The 13,946-nt window shown below is 41.2% G+C and overlaps 1 protein-coding gene and 1 long non-coding RNA gene across 2 annotated transcripts in view; both read left to right on the forward strand.

The window, feature by feature from the left end:
- The window catches only part of LOC125484328, an 8,893-nt gene extending 1,384 nt beyond the window's left edge, over nt 1-7,509 (forward strand). Inside the window, exons 2-3 of the long non-coding RNA XR_007263153.1 lie at nt 4,980-5,094; nt 7,299-7,509. This is a non-coding gene — a long non-coding RNA (uncharacterized LOC125484328). The remainder of the gene's footprint in view (nt 1-4,979; nt 5,095-7,298) is intronic.
- Nucleotides 7,510-8,346: 837 nt separating this feature from the next.
- Nucleotides 8,347-13,946, forward strand: part of ofd1 (OFD1 centriole and centriolar satellite protein) — a 67,239-nt gene continuing 61,639 nt past the window's right edge. The window contains exon 1 of the mRNA XM_048602522.1: nt 8,347-8,355. Coding sequence (XP_048458479.1) covers nt 8,347-8,355 — 9 coding nt within the window. The remainder of the gene's footprint in view (nt 8,356-13,946) is intronic.

Genomic DNA, 13,946 nt, shown 5'->3' on the forward strand with positions numbered 1-13,946 from the left:
TTTCCTGCTCCTCTGATGCTGCTTGGCCTGCTGTGTTCATCCAGCTCTACACCTTGTTATCTCAGACTATAACCTGGTGTTGTGTGACTTTTGACCTTGTCTCCCCAGTTCAACACCGGCAGCTCCACATTTTGTTATTCATGTCTAAGGATGCACAGATCCTCACGTAATGCAGCATTCTAGAGTATCTTTCCACGTAAATAACATTCTGCTTTTTTTATTCTCCCTATTAAAATGAACAACTTCATTTTTGCACATCATAATCTGTTTGACTTTTTTTCTTATTACTCAACCTATTTATATCTTTGCAGACTCTGGCAGAAAATCAACTTATTAAGAGCATGTAATCTTTGTTTTATAAGCAAATCTGGCTGCAGTACAGTCATCCAAGTCATTAATGTAAATAGTTGAGGCAGCAGCGTTGATCCTTATAGCACACCACTAGTTATGGCTTGCTATCTTGACACAGAATCATTTATCTCAATTCTGTATGTTTGTTGGTTAGCAATCATAGAACACAGAACAATGTAGCACAGGAACAGGCCATTCAGCCCTCCAAGCCTGCACCGACACATTTTGCCCTTCCATACTGAAACTGTCTTCATTTACAGGATCCGTATTCCTCTATTCCCTTCCTATTCATGCACCTGTCCAGGTGCTTCTTCAATGCTGCTATTGTGTCTGCTTCCACCATCTCCTATGACAGTGTGTTCCAGGCACTCAACATCCTTTGTATGAAAAACTTGCCTCACACATCTCTTTTAAATTCCACTCCCGCCTCCCTGAAACCTTGAACCAGTGTCCCCTAGTAATTGATCCTTCCACCCTGGGAAAAAGCCTCATACTTTCCTCGCTATTTATTGCCATTCACAATCTTAAACTTTTATCAGGTTGTCCCTCAACATCCTGTTCCAGTGAAAACAAACCTAGTCTATCCAATCTTTCTTTACAGTTAAAATCTCCCATTACCAGGCAACAGCCTGATAAACTTTTTTGTACTTTCTCCAAAGCATCCACGTTCGTCTAGTAGTGTGGTGACTAGAACTATACACAATATTCCAAGTATGGCCTAATTGAAGTTCTATAAAGCTGCAGCATAATTTGCCTATCCTTATACACAATGCCTTCCAATGAAGTTAAGCATGCCATATGCCTTTTCTTACTACCTTATCTACCTGCGCTTTCACCTCATTGATCTGTAGACCTGCACACCCAGATGCCTCTGCATATAAATATTCCTAAGGATTCTGCCATTTAACATGTAATTTCCACCTGTACTTGACCTTCCAAAATGCATCATCTCACATTTGTCTGGATTAAACTCCATCTGTCGCTTTTCTGCCCATGCCTCCAACTGATCTATATCCTGCTGTATCCTCTGACAATCCTCCTCACTATCCGTAACTTCACCAATTTTTTGAATTGTCCGCAAACTTACTGATTAGACAGCCACGTTTTCCTCCAAATTATTTATGAAGACCACGAACAGCAGAGGTCCCAGCATTGATCCCTGTGGAACATCTCTAGTCATAACCCTCCATTCTGAAAAGCATCCTTCCACCGCTACCCTCTGTCTCCTATGACTAAGCCAGTTCTGTATCATTCTTTCTAGCTTACCTCTGATACTATGTGACTTCACCTTTTGTACTAGTCTGGCACAAGGGACCTTGTCAAAGGCTTTGCTGAAGTCCATGTAGACAACGTCAACTGCTTTTCCCACATCAATCATCTTCGTCACGTCCTCAAAAAAATTCAGTCGAGTTAGTGAGGTACAACCTCCCCTGCACAAAATCATACCTTCTCTGGCTGATTAATCCATTTGCTCCTAAATGCGTATAGATTTGCCCCTGAGAATCTTTTCCAATAATTTCCCTGCCACCAACGTGAGCTCGCAGGCCCGTGATTTTCTGGAATATCCCTGCTACCCTTCTTAAACAAATGGACAATATTGGCTATTCTCCATTCCTCTGGGACCTCACCTGTGGCCAAAGAGGATGCAAAGATACGTCAGTGCTCCAGTATTTTGTTCTCTTGTCTCCCTCAATATTCTGTGGATCTCATCAGGACCCAGGGACTTATCTACCTTAATAGTTTTTAAGATGCACAACACCTCTTCCTTTTTAATAGCAACTTGGTTTAGAAATTTGACACTCCCTTCCTTGAAATCATCCTCCACCAATTTCTTCTCTTTGATGAATACTGGCACAAAGTATTCATTTATCTACCCATGCTACTATACCATGAGCTCTTGTATAGTTATCTTTTATGTAACATCTTATCTAATGCCTTTTGTAAATCCAAACATATCATCCACCAGTTCCTGTTTATTCAGTCATTACATCCTCAAGGATCTTTAATAGGTTTGTCATACGTGATTTCCTTTTCACAAAACTACGTTGACTCTGCATGATTGTATTATGATTTTCTAAAAGACCAGCTACTACATCCATAATAATGGATTCTAGCATTTTCCCAATGATAGATATCAGTCTAACTGGCCTATAGTTTGCTGCTTTCTGTCTTCCTCCCTTCTTGAATAGAGTTATTACATTTGTCGTTTTCCAATATTCTGAGACTTTTCTAGAACCTAGCGAAGTTTACAATCACCACTTCTTCAGCAACTTAATTTAAGACTTAGAATACAGGCAGTTAGGTGCAGCAGACTTGCCTATTAATTTTCTTGGTATTTCTCTAGTGATTCTTACGCCACTTTTGCTTCTTAATTTTCCATTATCCTTCAGGGGGTTTATATTTTCTGCTCTGAAAACAGATTAAAAAGTACTTGTTTAAAGTCTCTGATCTGAATGTTATGATCTGCCTGGACTGCACGCAAAACAAAACTTTTCATTGTACTTAAGTACATGTGACAATAATAAATAGAATCAAATCAACTTTCTTCATTTCCCATTATTAATTCTCCAGTTGTATCCTCAAAAGGACCAATGTTCACTTTGACTCACTTTTTCTATGCTTGTCGAAGTTTTTATTGTTTGCATTTGTATTTCTTGATAGTTTTCTTTTGTGCTACCATTCCTCCCTTATTATTTTCCAGATCTTTTGGATTACTCCCTTGCAGCACTGTCGGCCTTTTCTTTCAATATGAAACGATTCTTAATTTCCTTAGTTAGCCATGGATTGTGCATCATTATGATAGAGTTACCCTCTCAATGGTAAATAACTTTGTTGAGAACAATGAAATGCTTCCTTAAATGTTTTCTATTCCTTCTATATGGTCTTACCTTTTTAATCTATTTTCTAATTGTACTTTATCCAACTCTGTCTACATACCCTTCTAGTTGCCTTTATACTCAAGTTTCAGGCACACGTTATTTATTCTTAGAATGATAATGCACTTCCAACGTGTTATAATTATGCTTACCTATGAGGCAATGAAATAATCCTGTCTCATTACTCATTATCAGTTGTAAAGTATTCCAATTTCTGTTTGGTTCCTTGTTCTTTGAACATATTGTTCAAAGAGACTATCAATACAGCACAGGAACAGGCCCTTCAGCCAACAAGCCTGTGCCAATCCTAATCCTTATTTAAACCTGCTACTTATTGTCCATGGGAGGTTTCTATCTCTTTGTTCAAGTCCTGTGCATGTGTCTAACAAGATGCACCTTAAACGTTGCTAGTGTGCCTGCTTCCACCACCTCCAATGGCAGTGCATTCCAGGCAGCCATCTCCCTCTATGTGAAAAATTTTGCCCGCACTTCTCCCCTAAGCTTCCCCCCTCTTACCTCAAACGTGTGCCCTTTTTAAGTTGACCTTTTTACCCTGGAACAAAAACACCTGACTATCCTCACTATTTATGCCTCTTATAATTTTGTAGACCTCTATCATGTCACTCTCTCAGCCTCCATCTTTCCAGTGACAACAACCTGAGTTTATCCAACCTCTCCTCATAACTCAGACCCTCCAGACCAGGCAGCATCCTGGTAAATGTTCTTTGCAACTTCTCCAAAGCACACACGTCCATCTGGTAGTGTGGCGACGAGAACTGCATGCAATATTCCAAATGTGGCCTTTGTCCCAAAAACACTCTGAAATCATTCATCCAGGCTACTTTTGCCATATCTTGAACGTCCAAATCAAATTTTTTTCTCATTATTGTACTAACCTAAATCTTTATGAACCAGTGCTACCTCTCCCACTTTCTTTCTTTTCTTCCTGATCTTGGAAAGTGTCAAAATTACTTGAATATTCAGATTCTAATTGTAGTCACTTTTTGATGGCATCTGTAATGGCTACCATAACGTACTTATTTTCTAATTATGCTATCATTGAATGCTGCACACTTTCAGATAAAATGGCTTCCATTCTGCCTTACCATTTTTCCTACTCTGACCTTATTTGCCTGTGTACTCTTGTGTTTCTACTCTCTGAACCTTCCTGTCAAATTGTGAATAGTATTATCTGAATTACTATTATTTTATCATTTCTCTTCAATTTCCAAATCTCCCCTCACTTAAATCCTCCTCAACCATGGCCCAATTAAGTTAAAAACATTTCGCTAAGTCCTATTTATACAATTTACCAAGATGCTGGTTTCATCTTGGTACAGGGGTTGAGATCCTCCCAACGTACAGCTCCCTTTTTCTCCAGTGCTAGTGCCAGTGCCAACAAATTGAAGACCATTTCTCCCACCAAGTCTTAATACCACGTATCAACTCTCTTCACCTTCAGTCTTTCCAATGCTAAGCTTCAGATTCACCAATAACTTAATATTGAATAGGAGTCGGATATGATTCGTGGAATCAATGTAAAGGGAGTTTTGGATGGTAAATAGTCAGTTGATGGGAAATATGTAAATTGCATTATTTCATCCAATACCTAAGAAGTTGCTCCAAAATTATTTATTTTCTAATGGTCTAAATTCATTTGTAAGTCTAATATCTTTGTAAGATATTTTATATCTACAAAAATTAATTATATTATTCAAACTTCAATAATATTTTTATTTTAATTACTTGCAGCATCTAAATGGAATCTAAAATGGCTGCTGGGAATCATGATGCCATTTCTTCAGAAGAGCTTCGGAGGAGACTTTATCAAACATTCAAAAATCGGGGTGTCTTAGATTCTTTAAAGGTATTTCTTTATCTTTAACAAAAGAATATATTGCAGCATATTCTGTACTAATCATACATTGTGTCTTTATGAGCTAAACTTATTAAAATGGCCTGTCCATATATTTTAAACATATTTTAGTTATTTCTAGCACCAACTCTGACATACATTAATACTTCAATCTTTAGCTGTTCCATATAATGTGAGAAACTTATTAATAGGGTGTTCTTGCAGTGCAGTAGTAGTGTCCTTACCTCTGAATAGGGTCCCTGAGTTCAAGTCCCACTTGCTCCAGAGCTATGTCATAACATCTCCGTATGGGTTAATTAGAGGAGGGAGAAATAATTTGTGACAGCAAAGTTTGTTTGGGCATTCCATGAACTGGCACTCTCTTGATTAAATTGGCAAAAACTATATTCCCTGAAGTTTACTGCAGTGTCCAATTTATTATAGTTTTTAAAATTTATTTACCTCAATGTAAGATTACTTTTGAATCAAATGGCCGCACAAAATATCAACATTTGATTCAATTTCAAGTCAATTTCTCCTCAAATGCTGCGATCTACCGCGATGTCCTAGTAGTCAGTTCAGGGTGCGAGTGAGAAGGTTCTCTGCTGGTGAGTTTTATTTAAGGCAAAGTTGCATTAGTATTATTTAAGTGATTTATTTTGTAAATAAAGTATAACAGTGATGTGTATACCCTCCACAATATGTTTCTATTACTAAGTGCATGTTTTTATATTGATTGTGTGGACCTCTTGATTATCCAGAATGTTTGGTCAACCGGCATACTGCTGGTCCCATAGGTGCCGATTAATAACAAAAAATTGCTGTACTTGCAAATGAGCAGAATAATGCTCTATATTTCTGTAGTTTTGTGATCCTATACACATCACCTAGTAAATATCCAATCAGTTGACTTGCAGCATTAAGTTGATGGTAATTGGCAGTCACACAGAAAATTCCTCAAATTTATTTGCCTGTATTGTTAATTTCATGTTTACATAGTTTTAAAGATCCTGGTGTTTGACTTCTAGAAGGCATCAGATGCTTTTTTAAAATACATAATTATTCAAACTTCTTTCAACAATGAAGTCAATTAATAATTGTACAGCTGACATAATATACATTAATTATGGGTGCATGCTTTTGTCACATCTTATTGGATTAGTGCGCTGGAAATCAAACACTGCCATTCCCGGACTCATCTCAAAAGTTAAAGACTTTAGCAAAGTATGCAAAAGTTCCTCAATTTCCCCAACTGTCTGTTTGGACATAGGTAAACAGAAACATGGATTAGGTTTCTGTACTTAACAAGGATCACTCCTTATTACAAATTAACTGATTCTATCTGCAGGTAAACAACTATGAACTGATGACATATAATTCTGCTCATTGAAAGTCCAACCCCATTCCCTCTTGAAAGAGACACAGTCAGACAAAAAAAAATCAGCATTATGGGTGGAGGAAAACTTGGGAAAGCAGCTCAGTGGTCTGGTCCACGGGGTTCCCTAAGGTGATCCTCTTTGCTTGCGTGGCTTGCTTCTTCAGTCTCATCCCTCTGGTATTTTTCACTTTCTTAAACCAGGCACAAAGGGACTGGTTCACAAATTATCCAGTCTTTGACTTATTGGTCAAAAGTAACAACTTGCTGCAATTTGTGGGGGGAAGTAAACTGGTTTGCTTCAGATATTTTCTACTGCAGAGAGACACACCACTTCCCCTTCTGAAGGTCCAAAAGCTTCTGTTAATATTATTCACATCTGTAAGCTGTTCAGTTACACATGAGCCAATTGCATAGCTGTTGTCAAGCTGATCAAATTCCACTAACCAATCAGCATTTCGTTATTGGCCAAATCTCATTTTTTACACACCTCCCTTGGTGCCAGCCCACCTGTAGCAAACCTCTCCCAGTATTTGAACAAAGCAGTGGCCTAAACGCCCCACACAATGAGTTTCTGTAACTTACTTTTAAAAAGTGCAGTAATTTCTTCCACAATCCTTGGTTTTAGCTCTTGGCTCATTTCTGTATTTTTGACTGCTGACTACTGTAAAAAGGTACAGTCTTTACGCATTACTTACTACATAGTTGTAAGGTTCCCATAACAACAATTCCAGATGATTTAAGTGAAAATTTTAGGTACCTTAACAGATTAAGTTTCTGCAAAAACTCATGTAGCACTTTGTAAGATACTTGCCTAACTTATAAATTTTCCATTGGCTAGTCGCAGCTTCGAAATCAGCTTGTCCATGAATTAACGCATCCTGGTTTAAATGGACTGTTATCCGTGAATGGTCATCGGCATCAGAATCCTTCCACAGAAGAAAGTTCTCTGTTGGTTATGGCTGCAAATAGCATTGTTGCAGACCATTTAGGAAAGATTGGATACGAGTACTCACTGTCTGTTTTTTACCCAGAATGTGGCTTAGAAAAAGAAAAGGTAAGCTAAATCTGTATCTTTATCTTTTAAAAATATTATTTAACTATTGTATAGTTGGAAGTCAAAGATAAACCAATGAACCCTGTCAAATGTTTTTCCATAGGAAGGATTAGTCACTTTATTTATAGATGCTCTTCCGAGAGTTTAAATCTGGCCTTGGGCACTTCCTACCACGGTATAACTGATCCAGTTCTTTCAATACAAGAATAATCAGGACTCTTTTTTTTTCTAACGATGTCCGTCAATTAAATAACAATCGACAATAATAAGCGTATTTAATTTTAGGCATGCGAACAAAACTTTTCTCTTCATTTTCTTCTTTCCACTGGTGAACCTATTTGTTCCTTCTAGGGCACAGTTCAGCAGCCTTTGGATACAAATGTACTGAGTAACTTGCCCAGGTGATAATGGTGACTCTATATTTAAATATGTTGAGATGCATATTAGAATTGATTTCTGCCTTGCTTGAGGCACATAATCATACACATTTTCAGAATGTGGTGAAGGCACATGTGTCAGAATCCTAGTCCTAACCTATCATGGAGGAATAGTCAGGCCAATTATAGTGTAATTTCTGTTTTTCTGACAGAAGTATAGACCCAGCTTTTTCATGATGAATGCCATTTTGCTTTTTCATTTCTGTACCTTGGCACTGCTGCACTATCCTGGCTGAACCTTTCAAGCTCGGCTTCTACAGAAATGTGAGGTGTGCAGTTCACAAGTGCTTCTTTAGACCATCAGAGGAAAGACAAGTTGTGCCCCCGTTTATGGCAGTAGCTCTGTAAGACAAATTTAAACGATCAGAGTGGATGAATGAGTGAATGAGTAGTAGATGGGTGAGGTAAGTCTGCACAATGTAATTGAGTAAATGGATAGGGTAGCAGATGGGTGAGGTGCATCGGTGATATTTTGGTCATTGTAGGGGATGCAGTGGTTTGAGGGATAGCAAAGGGATGATGTTGTGTATTGGATGAATAGTTATATGCTAATAACTAAACTGTATTATTGGTGATGCCAGATGATATCAAATCACCACCTCCAGTGGTGCCCAGTATTACAGATACCAGTCTTCAGCCAATTCGATTCACTCAATGTGATATCAAGAAACGGTTGGAGACACTGGATACTGCAGAGGCTACGGGCCCTGACAACATTCTGGCATTGTACTGAAGACTTGTGCTGCAGATCTTGCCACTCCCCTAGTCAAGCTGCTCCAGTACAGTTACAATACTGGTATCTACCCAGCAATGTGGAAAATTGTCCAAGTATGTCCTGTACACAATAAGTAGGACGAATCCAACCCGGCCAATTACCGCCCCATCAGTCTATTCTCAATCATCAGTACAGTGATGGAAGGCATCATCAACAGTGCTATCAAGCAGCAGCTGCTCAGTGACACCCAGTTTGGATTTCACCAGGCCACTCAGCTCCTGATCTCATTACAGCCTTGGTTCAAACATGGACAAAAGAGCTGAATTCTAAAGGTGTGGTGAGAGTGACAGCCCTTGACATCAAGGCTGCATTCGACCGAGTGTGGAATCAAGGAGCCCTAGCAAAACTGGAATCAATGGGTATCAGGGGGCAAACTCTCCGTGGTTGGAGTCATACCTGACACATAGGAAAATAGTCATGCTTGTTGGAGGTCAATCATCTCAGCTCCGGACATCTCTGCAGGAGTTCCTCAGGGTCGTGTCCTCGGCCCAACCATCTTCAGTTGCTTCATCAATTACCTTCCCTCTATCATAAGATCAGAAGTGGGGATGTTCGCCGATGATTGCACAATGTTCAGCAACATTCGTGACTCCTCAGATACTGAAGCATTCTGCGTTCAAATGCAGCAAGATCTGGACAATACCCAGGCTTGAGCTGACAAGTGGCAAGTGACATTCGCCCCACACAAATGCCAGGGTATGACGATCACCAACAAGAGACAATCTAACCACTACCCCTTGACATTCAATGGTGTTACCGTCACTGAATTCCCCACTATCAACATCCTGGGGGGTATCAGTGACTAGAAACTCAACTAGACTCTCCACATAAACACAGCGGCTACAAGAGCAAGCCAGAAGCTAGGAATACTGTGGCAAGTAACTCACCTCCTGACTCCCCAGAGCCTGTCCACCATCTACAAGGCACAAGTCAGGAGTGTGATGGAATACTCCCCAGTTGCCTGGATGAGTGCAGCCCCAAAAACACTCAAGAAGCTTGACATCATCCAGGACAAAGCAGCTGGCTTGATTGGCACTAAATCCACAAGCATCCACACCCTCCGTCACCGACACTCAGTAACAGCAGTGCGTTCTATCTACAAGGTGCACTGCAGAAATTCACCAAAGATCCTCAAACAGCACCTTCCAAACCCAAAACCACTTCCATCTAGAAGGACAGGGACAGCAGACATATTGGAACACCACCACCTTCAAGTACCCCTCCAAGCCACTCACCATCCTGACTTGGAAATATATTGCTGTTCCTTCACTGTCGCTGGGTCAAAATCCTGGAATTCCCTTCCTAATGGCATTGTGGGTGGACTGCAGCAGTTCAAGCGCAGCTCACCACCACCACCACCACCACCTCAAGCACAACGAGGGATGGACAAGAAATGCTGGCCAGCCAGCAATGCTCACCTCCCACAAATGAATAGAGGAATAGGCATGGAAATAAAACTTGTTGGAAGAAGGTTTTATTAAAGTTTAGCTGTACCATGCCTCTGCACCTAATGTAAATAGTAAACTAATATTCATCAGTTTCCAAGATTATAGTATAGGGATTTGGTCAACAGTCAGTAATTTGCTTATTTTAGGTGGTTTAAATCACCTCCAGATCCCAGATTCTACACACTGGACTTATTTAGGGAATGTGAAAGGAAGAAGGCAGTAGATAGGTGTTTCAGGGCAAAACAATCTCTGTGTTTATTTAAATACAAAAGCTTAAATATAATACAACAAACAGTAAAATTGACACTATAAATTATACAGAGGACAGTAATTAAATATAATATTAAATTAAACACAGATTAAACATTATTAGAACATAAACAGCTAGGAGCCAACGGAGACGATTAATTCCCTGTAAATTACCTGTAACGCCTTGTTGATAATTGTCAATATTAAACATTGTGAGAGAAGGCCATAAGGGATTGCTTCATGCTAAGTGTGCTGGATGAAGCTTTATCAAAACTTTTACAGTCTAACGTGAATACTTTCAGTCTAAAGTGGATGTTATGTTAAAATCTTAGTGCAGTTTGTGAGACAAGCTGAATATACAAGTAAAAGACTCTATTTGCCTGAGGGATTTGAAAGCTTCTATATTTTATTACAGTGGGAGAAAGTTCACTGACATTCCATTGTATATAATTAGCATTGTTCTTTCCTGTTTATGTAGCTTTGAATACTTTTTATTCACCAGCTGTATACAAAATTGAAGGTGATACATCGTGCTATCAGTCAGTCTTCATTGAAGAAGCTCCAACTCCAGGGCAGAAGAGGATATTGCAGATTTTTCTCTTTGGATGCAAAACTAGGAGATGCCGGAAAACGATGTACCAAAGTTAAAAACTGAAACAACTGTGGATGCTGTAAATCAGAAACAAAAGCAGGAGTTGATAGAAAAGCTCAGCAGGCCTGGTAGCATCTGTGTAGAGAAATCAGAGTTAACATTTTGGGTCCGGTGACCCTTCCTCAGAACTGATGGCAGCTAGGAAAATTTTGGTTTATGTACAGAAGATAGGATGTAAGGAGCAAATGATAGCTGGGGATACAGCCCAAAGAGACAGAAGAAAGGTTGGACAGACAAAGGAGTGGATAACGATCTGGCTGTGAATAGCTGTTAGCGGCTAACAATAGGTAGTGTCTGATGGCAGATTATGTGATAACAAGGCCTGGTGTGTGGGTTGGGGACTAGGACATGGGATAGTTCAGGCCCTAACATTATTTAACTCGATATTGAGTCCAGAGAGTTTCAGGAACCCCAAGCGGAAAATGAGGTGTTGTTCTTCCAGGTTGCGCTGAGCTTTGCTGAAACATTGCAGCAAGCCTGAGACAGAGATTTTGGCCAGGGAACAGAGTGGTGTGTAAAAGTGGCAGGCAACTTGAAGTTCAAGGGTCATTTTTGCAGCCAGAACATAGATGTTCTGCGAAGTGGTCACCCGATCTATGCTTCATTTCCCTCATGTAGAGGTGATGACATTGTGAGCAGAAATGCTGTAGACTAGATTGTGTAGGTAAAATGCCACTTCACCTGGAAGATAGGTTTGAACCCTTGGATACTGAGGAGGGAGGAGGTAAATGGGCAGGTGTTACACCTTTGGTAGTTGCAGGGGAAGGTACTATGTGGCTGTGGCAGGGTGTTGGGAGTGAAGAAAGTGTGGACCAGGGTGTTCTGGAGGGAACAGTCCCTCCGGAAGGCAGACAAGGGAGGGGAGGGGAATATGCATCTGGTGGTGGCATCTTGCTGGAGGTAGCAGAAATGAAGGCTGATGATCTTCTGGATGTGGATGCTGGTGGGACAGTAGGTAAGGGCAAGCGGAACCCAACACTGTTGCGAGAGGGAAGATAGGGATGAGGGGAGAATTGTGGAAGATGCATCAGACTTGGTTAAGAGCCCTGTCAATAACAGTGTTGGGGAATCCGTCGTTGAGGAAGAAGGTGGACATTTTGGAGGTTCGCTTGTCGAAGTTGGTCTCATTGGAACGTATGTGACGGAGATAGAGGAACTGAGAGAATGGAATGGAGCCTTTATAGAAAGCAGGGTGCGAGGATGTATAGCTGTGGGAGTCGGTAAGTTTAAAGTGGATATTAGTGGCCAGTTTATCCCCAGAAACAGAAATGTAAAGAAAGGGAAGGGAGGAGTCAGAGATAGACCAGGTGAAAGTGAGGGCACGGATGAAATTGGAAGTGAAATCGATGAACTTTTCCAATTCCAGACGCGAGAGAGAGAGATGCAGCACTGATGATATCATTGATATGTTGGAGAAAGAGTTGTGGTTGGGGGCCGGAATAGGACTGGAATAAGGAATGTTCCACGTGCCCCATGAAGAGACAGGCATAACTGGGGCTCATGTGGGTTCCTATGGCCACGCCACTGACCTGAAGAAAATGAGAGGAGTTAAAAGAGAAGTTGTTGAGGGCAAGGACGAGCTCAGCCAAGCAATGGAGGGTGGAGGTGGTTCAGACCTTTGCTCCAGGAAGAAGTAGAGAGCCCTGAGACCATCCTGGTGGGGGATGGATGTGTAAACTGATTGCACGTCCATGGTTAAGAGGAGGCAGCTGGAGCCTGCAAACTGGAAATTCTGAAACTGGCGTAAAGCATCAGAGGAATCATGGATGTATGTGGGCAAGGACTTAACCAGGGAGGAAAGACTGAGTCAAGGTAGGAAGAGATGAGTCCTGCGGGGCAGGAGCAGTTGAAAGCAATGGGTCTGCCCGGGTATATCTGTTTGTGGATTTTTGGAATAAGGTAGAAGGGAGCTGTGCAGGGCTGGGGGCTATCAGCTTGGAGGCAGTGTGGGGGTGATCACCAGATAAAATGAGGTTAGTGACCGTAGTTCATACAGTGGCCTGATGTTCCATGGAGGGGTCATGGTCCAGGAGGAGATAGGAAGAGGTATCTGAGAGCTGGCATTCGGCCTGTGCAATGTAGAGGTTAGTACACCAGACTACAACAATACCATCCTTATTGGCAGGCTTAATAATGAAGTCAGGGTTGGATCTAAGCACATGGAGTGCAGTCAGTTCAGAGGGAGACAGGTTGGATTGGGTGAGGGGACAGAGAAATTGAGGCACCAATTCATGTTGACAGTTCTCAATGAACAGATTGAGTGCAGGCAAAAGGCCGGAGGGAGGGGTCCAGGTAGAAGGAGAGTGTTGGAGCTGGGTGAAGGGGTCTGTGGAATGGGAAGAGTGCCCTTGCCCACAGAAATGGGCATGGAGGCGAAGACGACCTGCTGCTCACAACGCAGTCTCCTCTACAGTGTGGAAACAGAAGGTAGACTGGGTGGTCACTTCACAGAACATCTACATTCTGCCAGCAAAAAAAGACCCTGAGCTTCCAGTTGCCTGCCACTTTAACACACCACCCTGTTCCCTGGCCAGCATCTCTGTCTCAGGCTTGCTACAGTGTTCCAGTGAAGCTCAGTGCAAGGTGGAAGAACAATCCCTCATTTTCTGCTTGGGGACTCTGCAGCCCTCTGGACTCACAATCGAGTTCAATAATTTTAGGGCCTGAACTATGCCCTGTCCTAGCCCCCAACCCCACACAGCAGGCCTTGTTATTACATTGTCTGCTATTATACACTATCTATTGTTAGCCACTAACAGTCTCCATTAACAGCTAAGATGACAAGGTGTAGAGCTGGATGAACACAGCAGGCCAAGCAGCATCAGAGGAGCAGGAAGGCTGACGTTTCGGGCCTAGACCCTTCTTCAGAAA

This window comes from Rhincodon typus, chromosome 11, assembly GCF_021869965.1.
Source record: "Rhincodon typus isolate 14 chromosome 11, sRhiTyp1.1, whole genome shotgun sequence".
NCBI classification, from domain to species: domain Eukaryota; kingdom Metazoa; phylum Chordata; class Chondrichthyes; order Orectolobiformes; family Rhincodontidae; genus Rhincodon; species Rhincodon typus.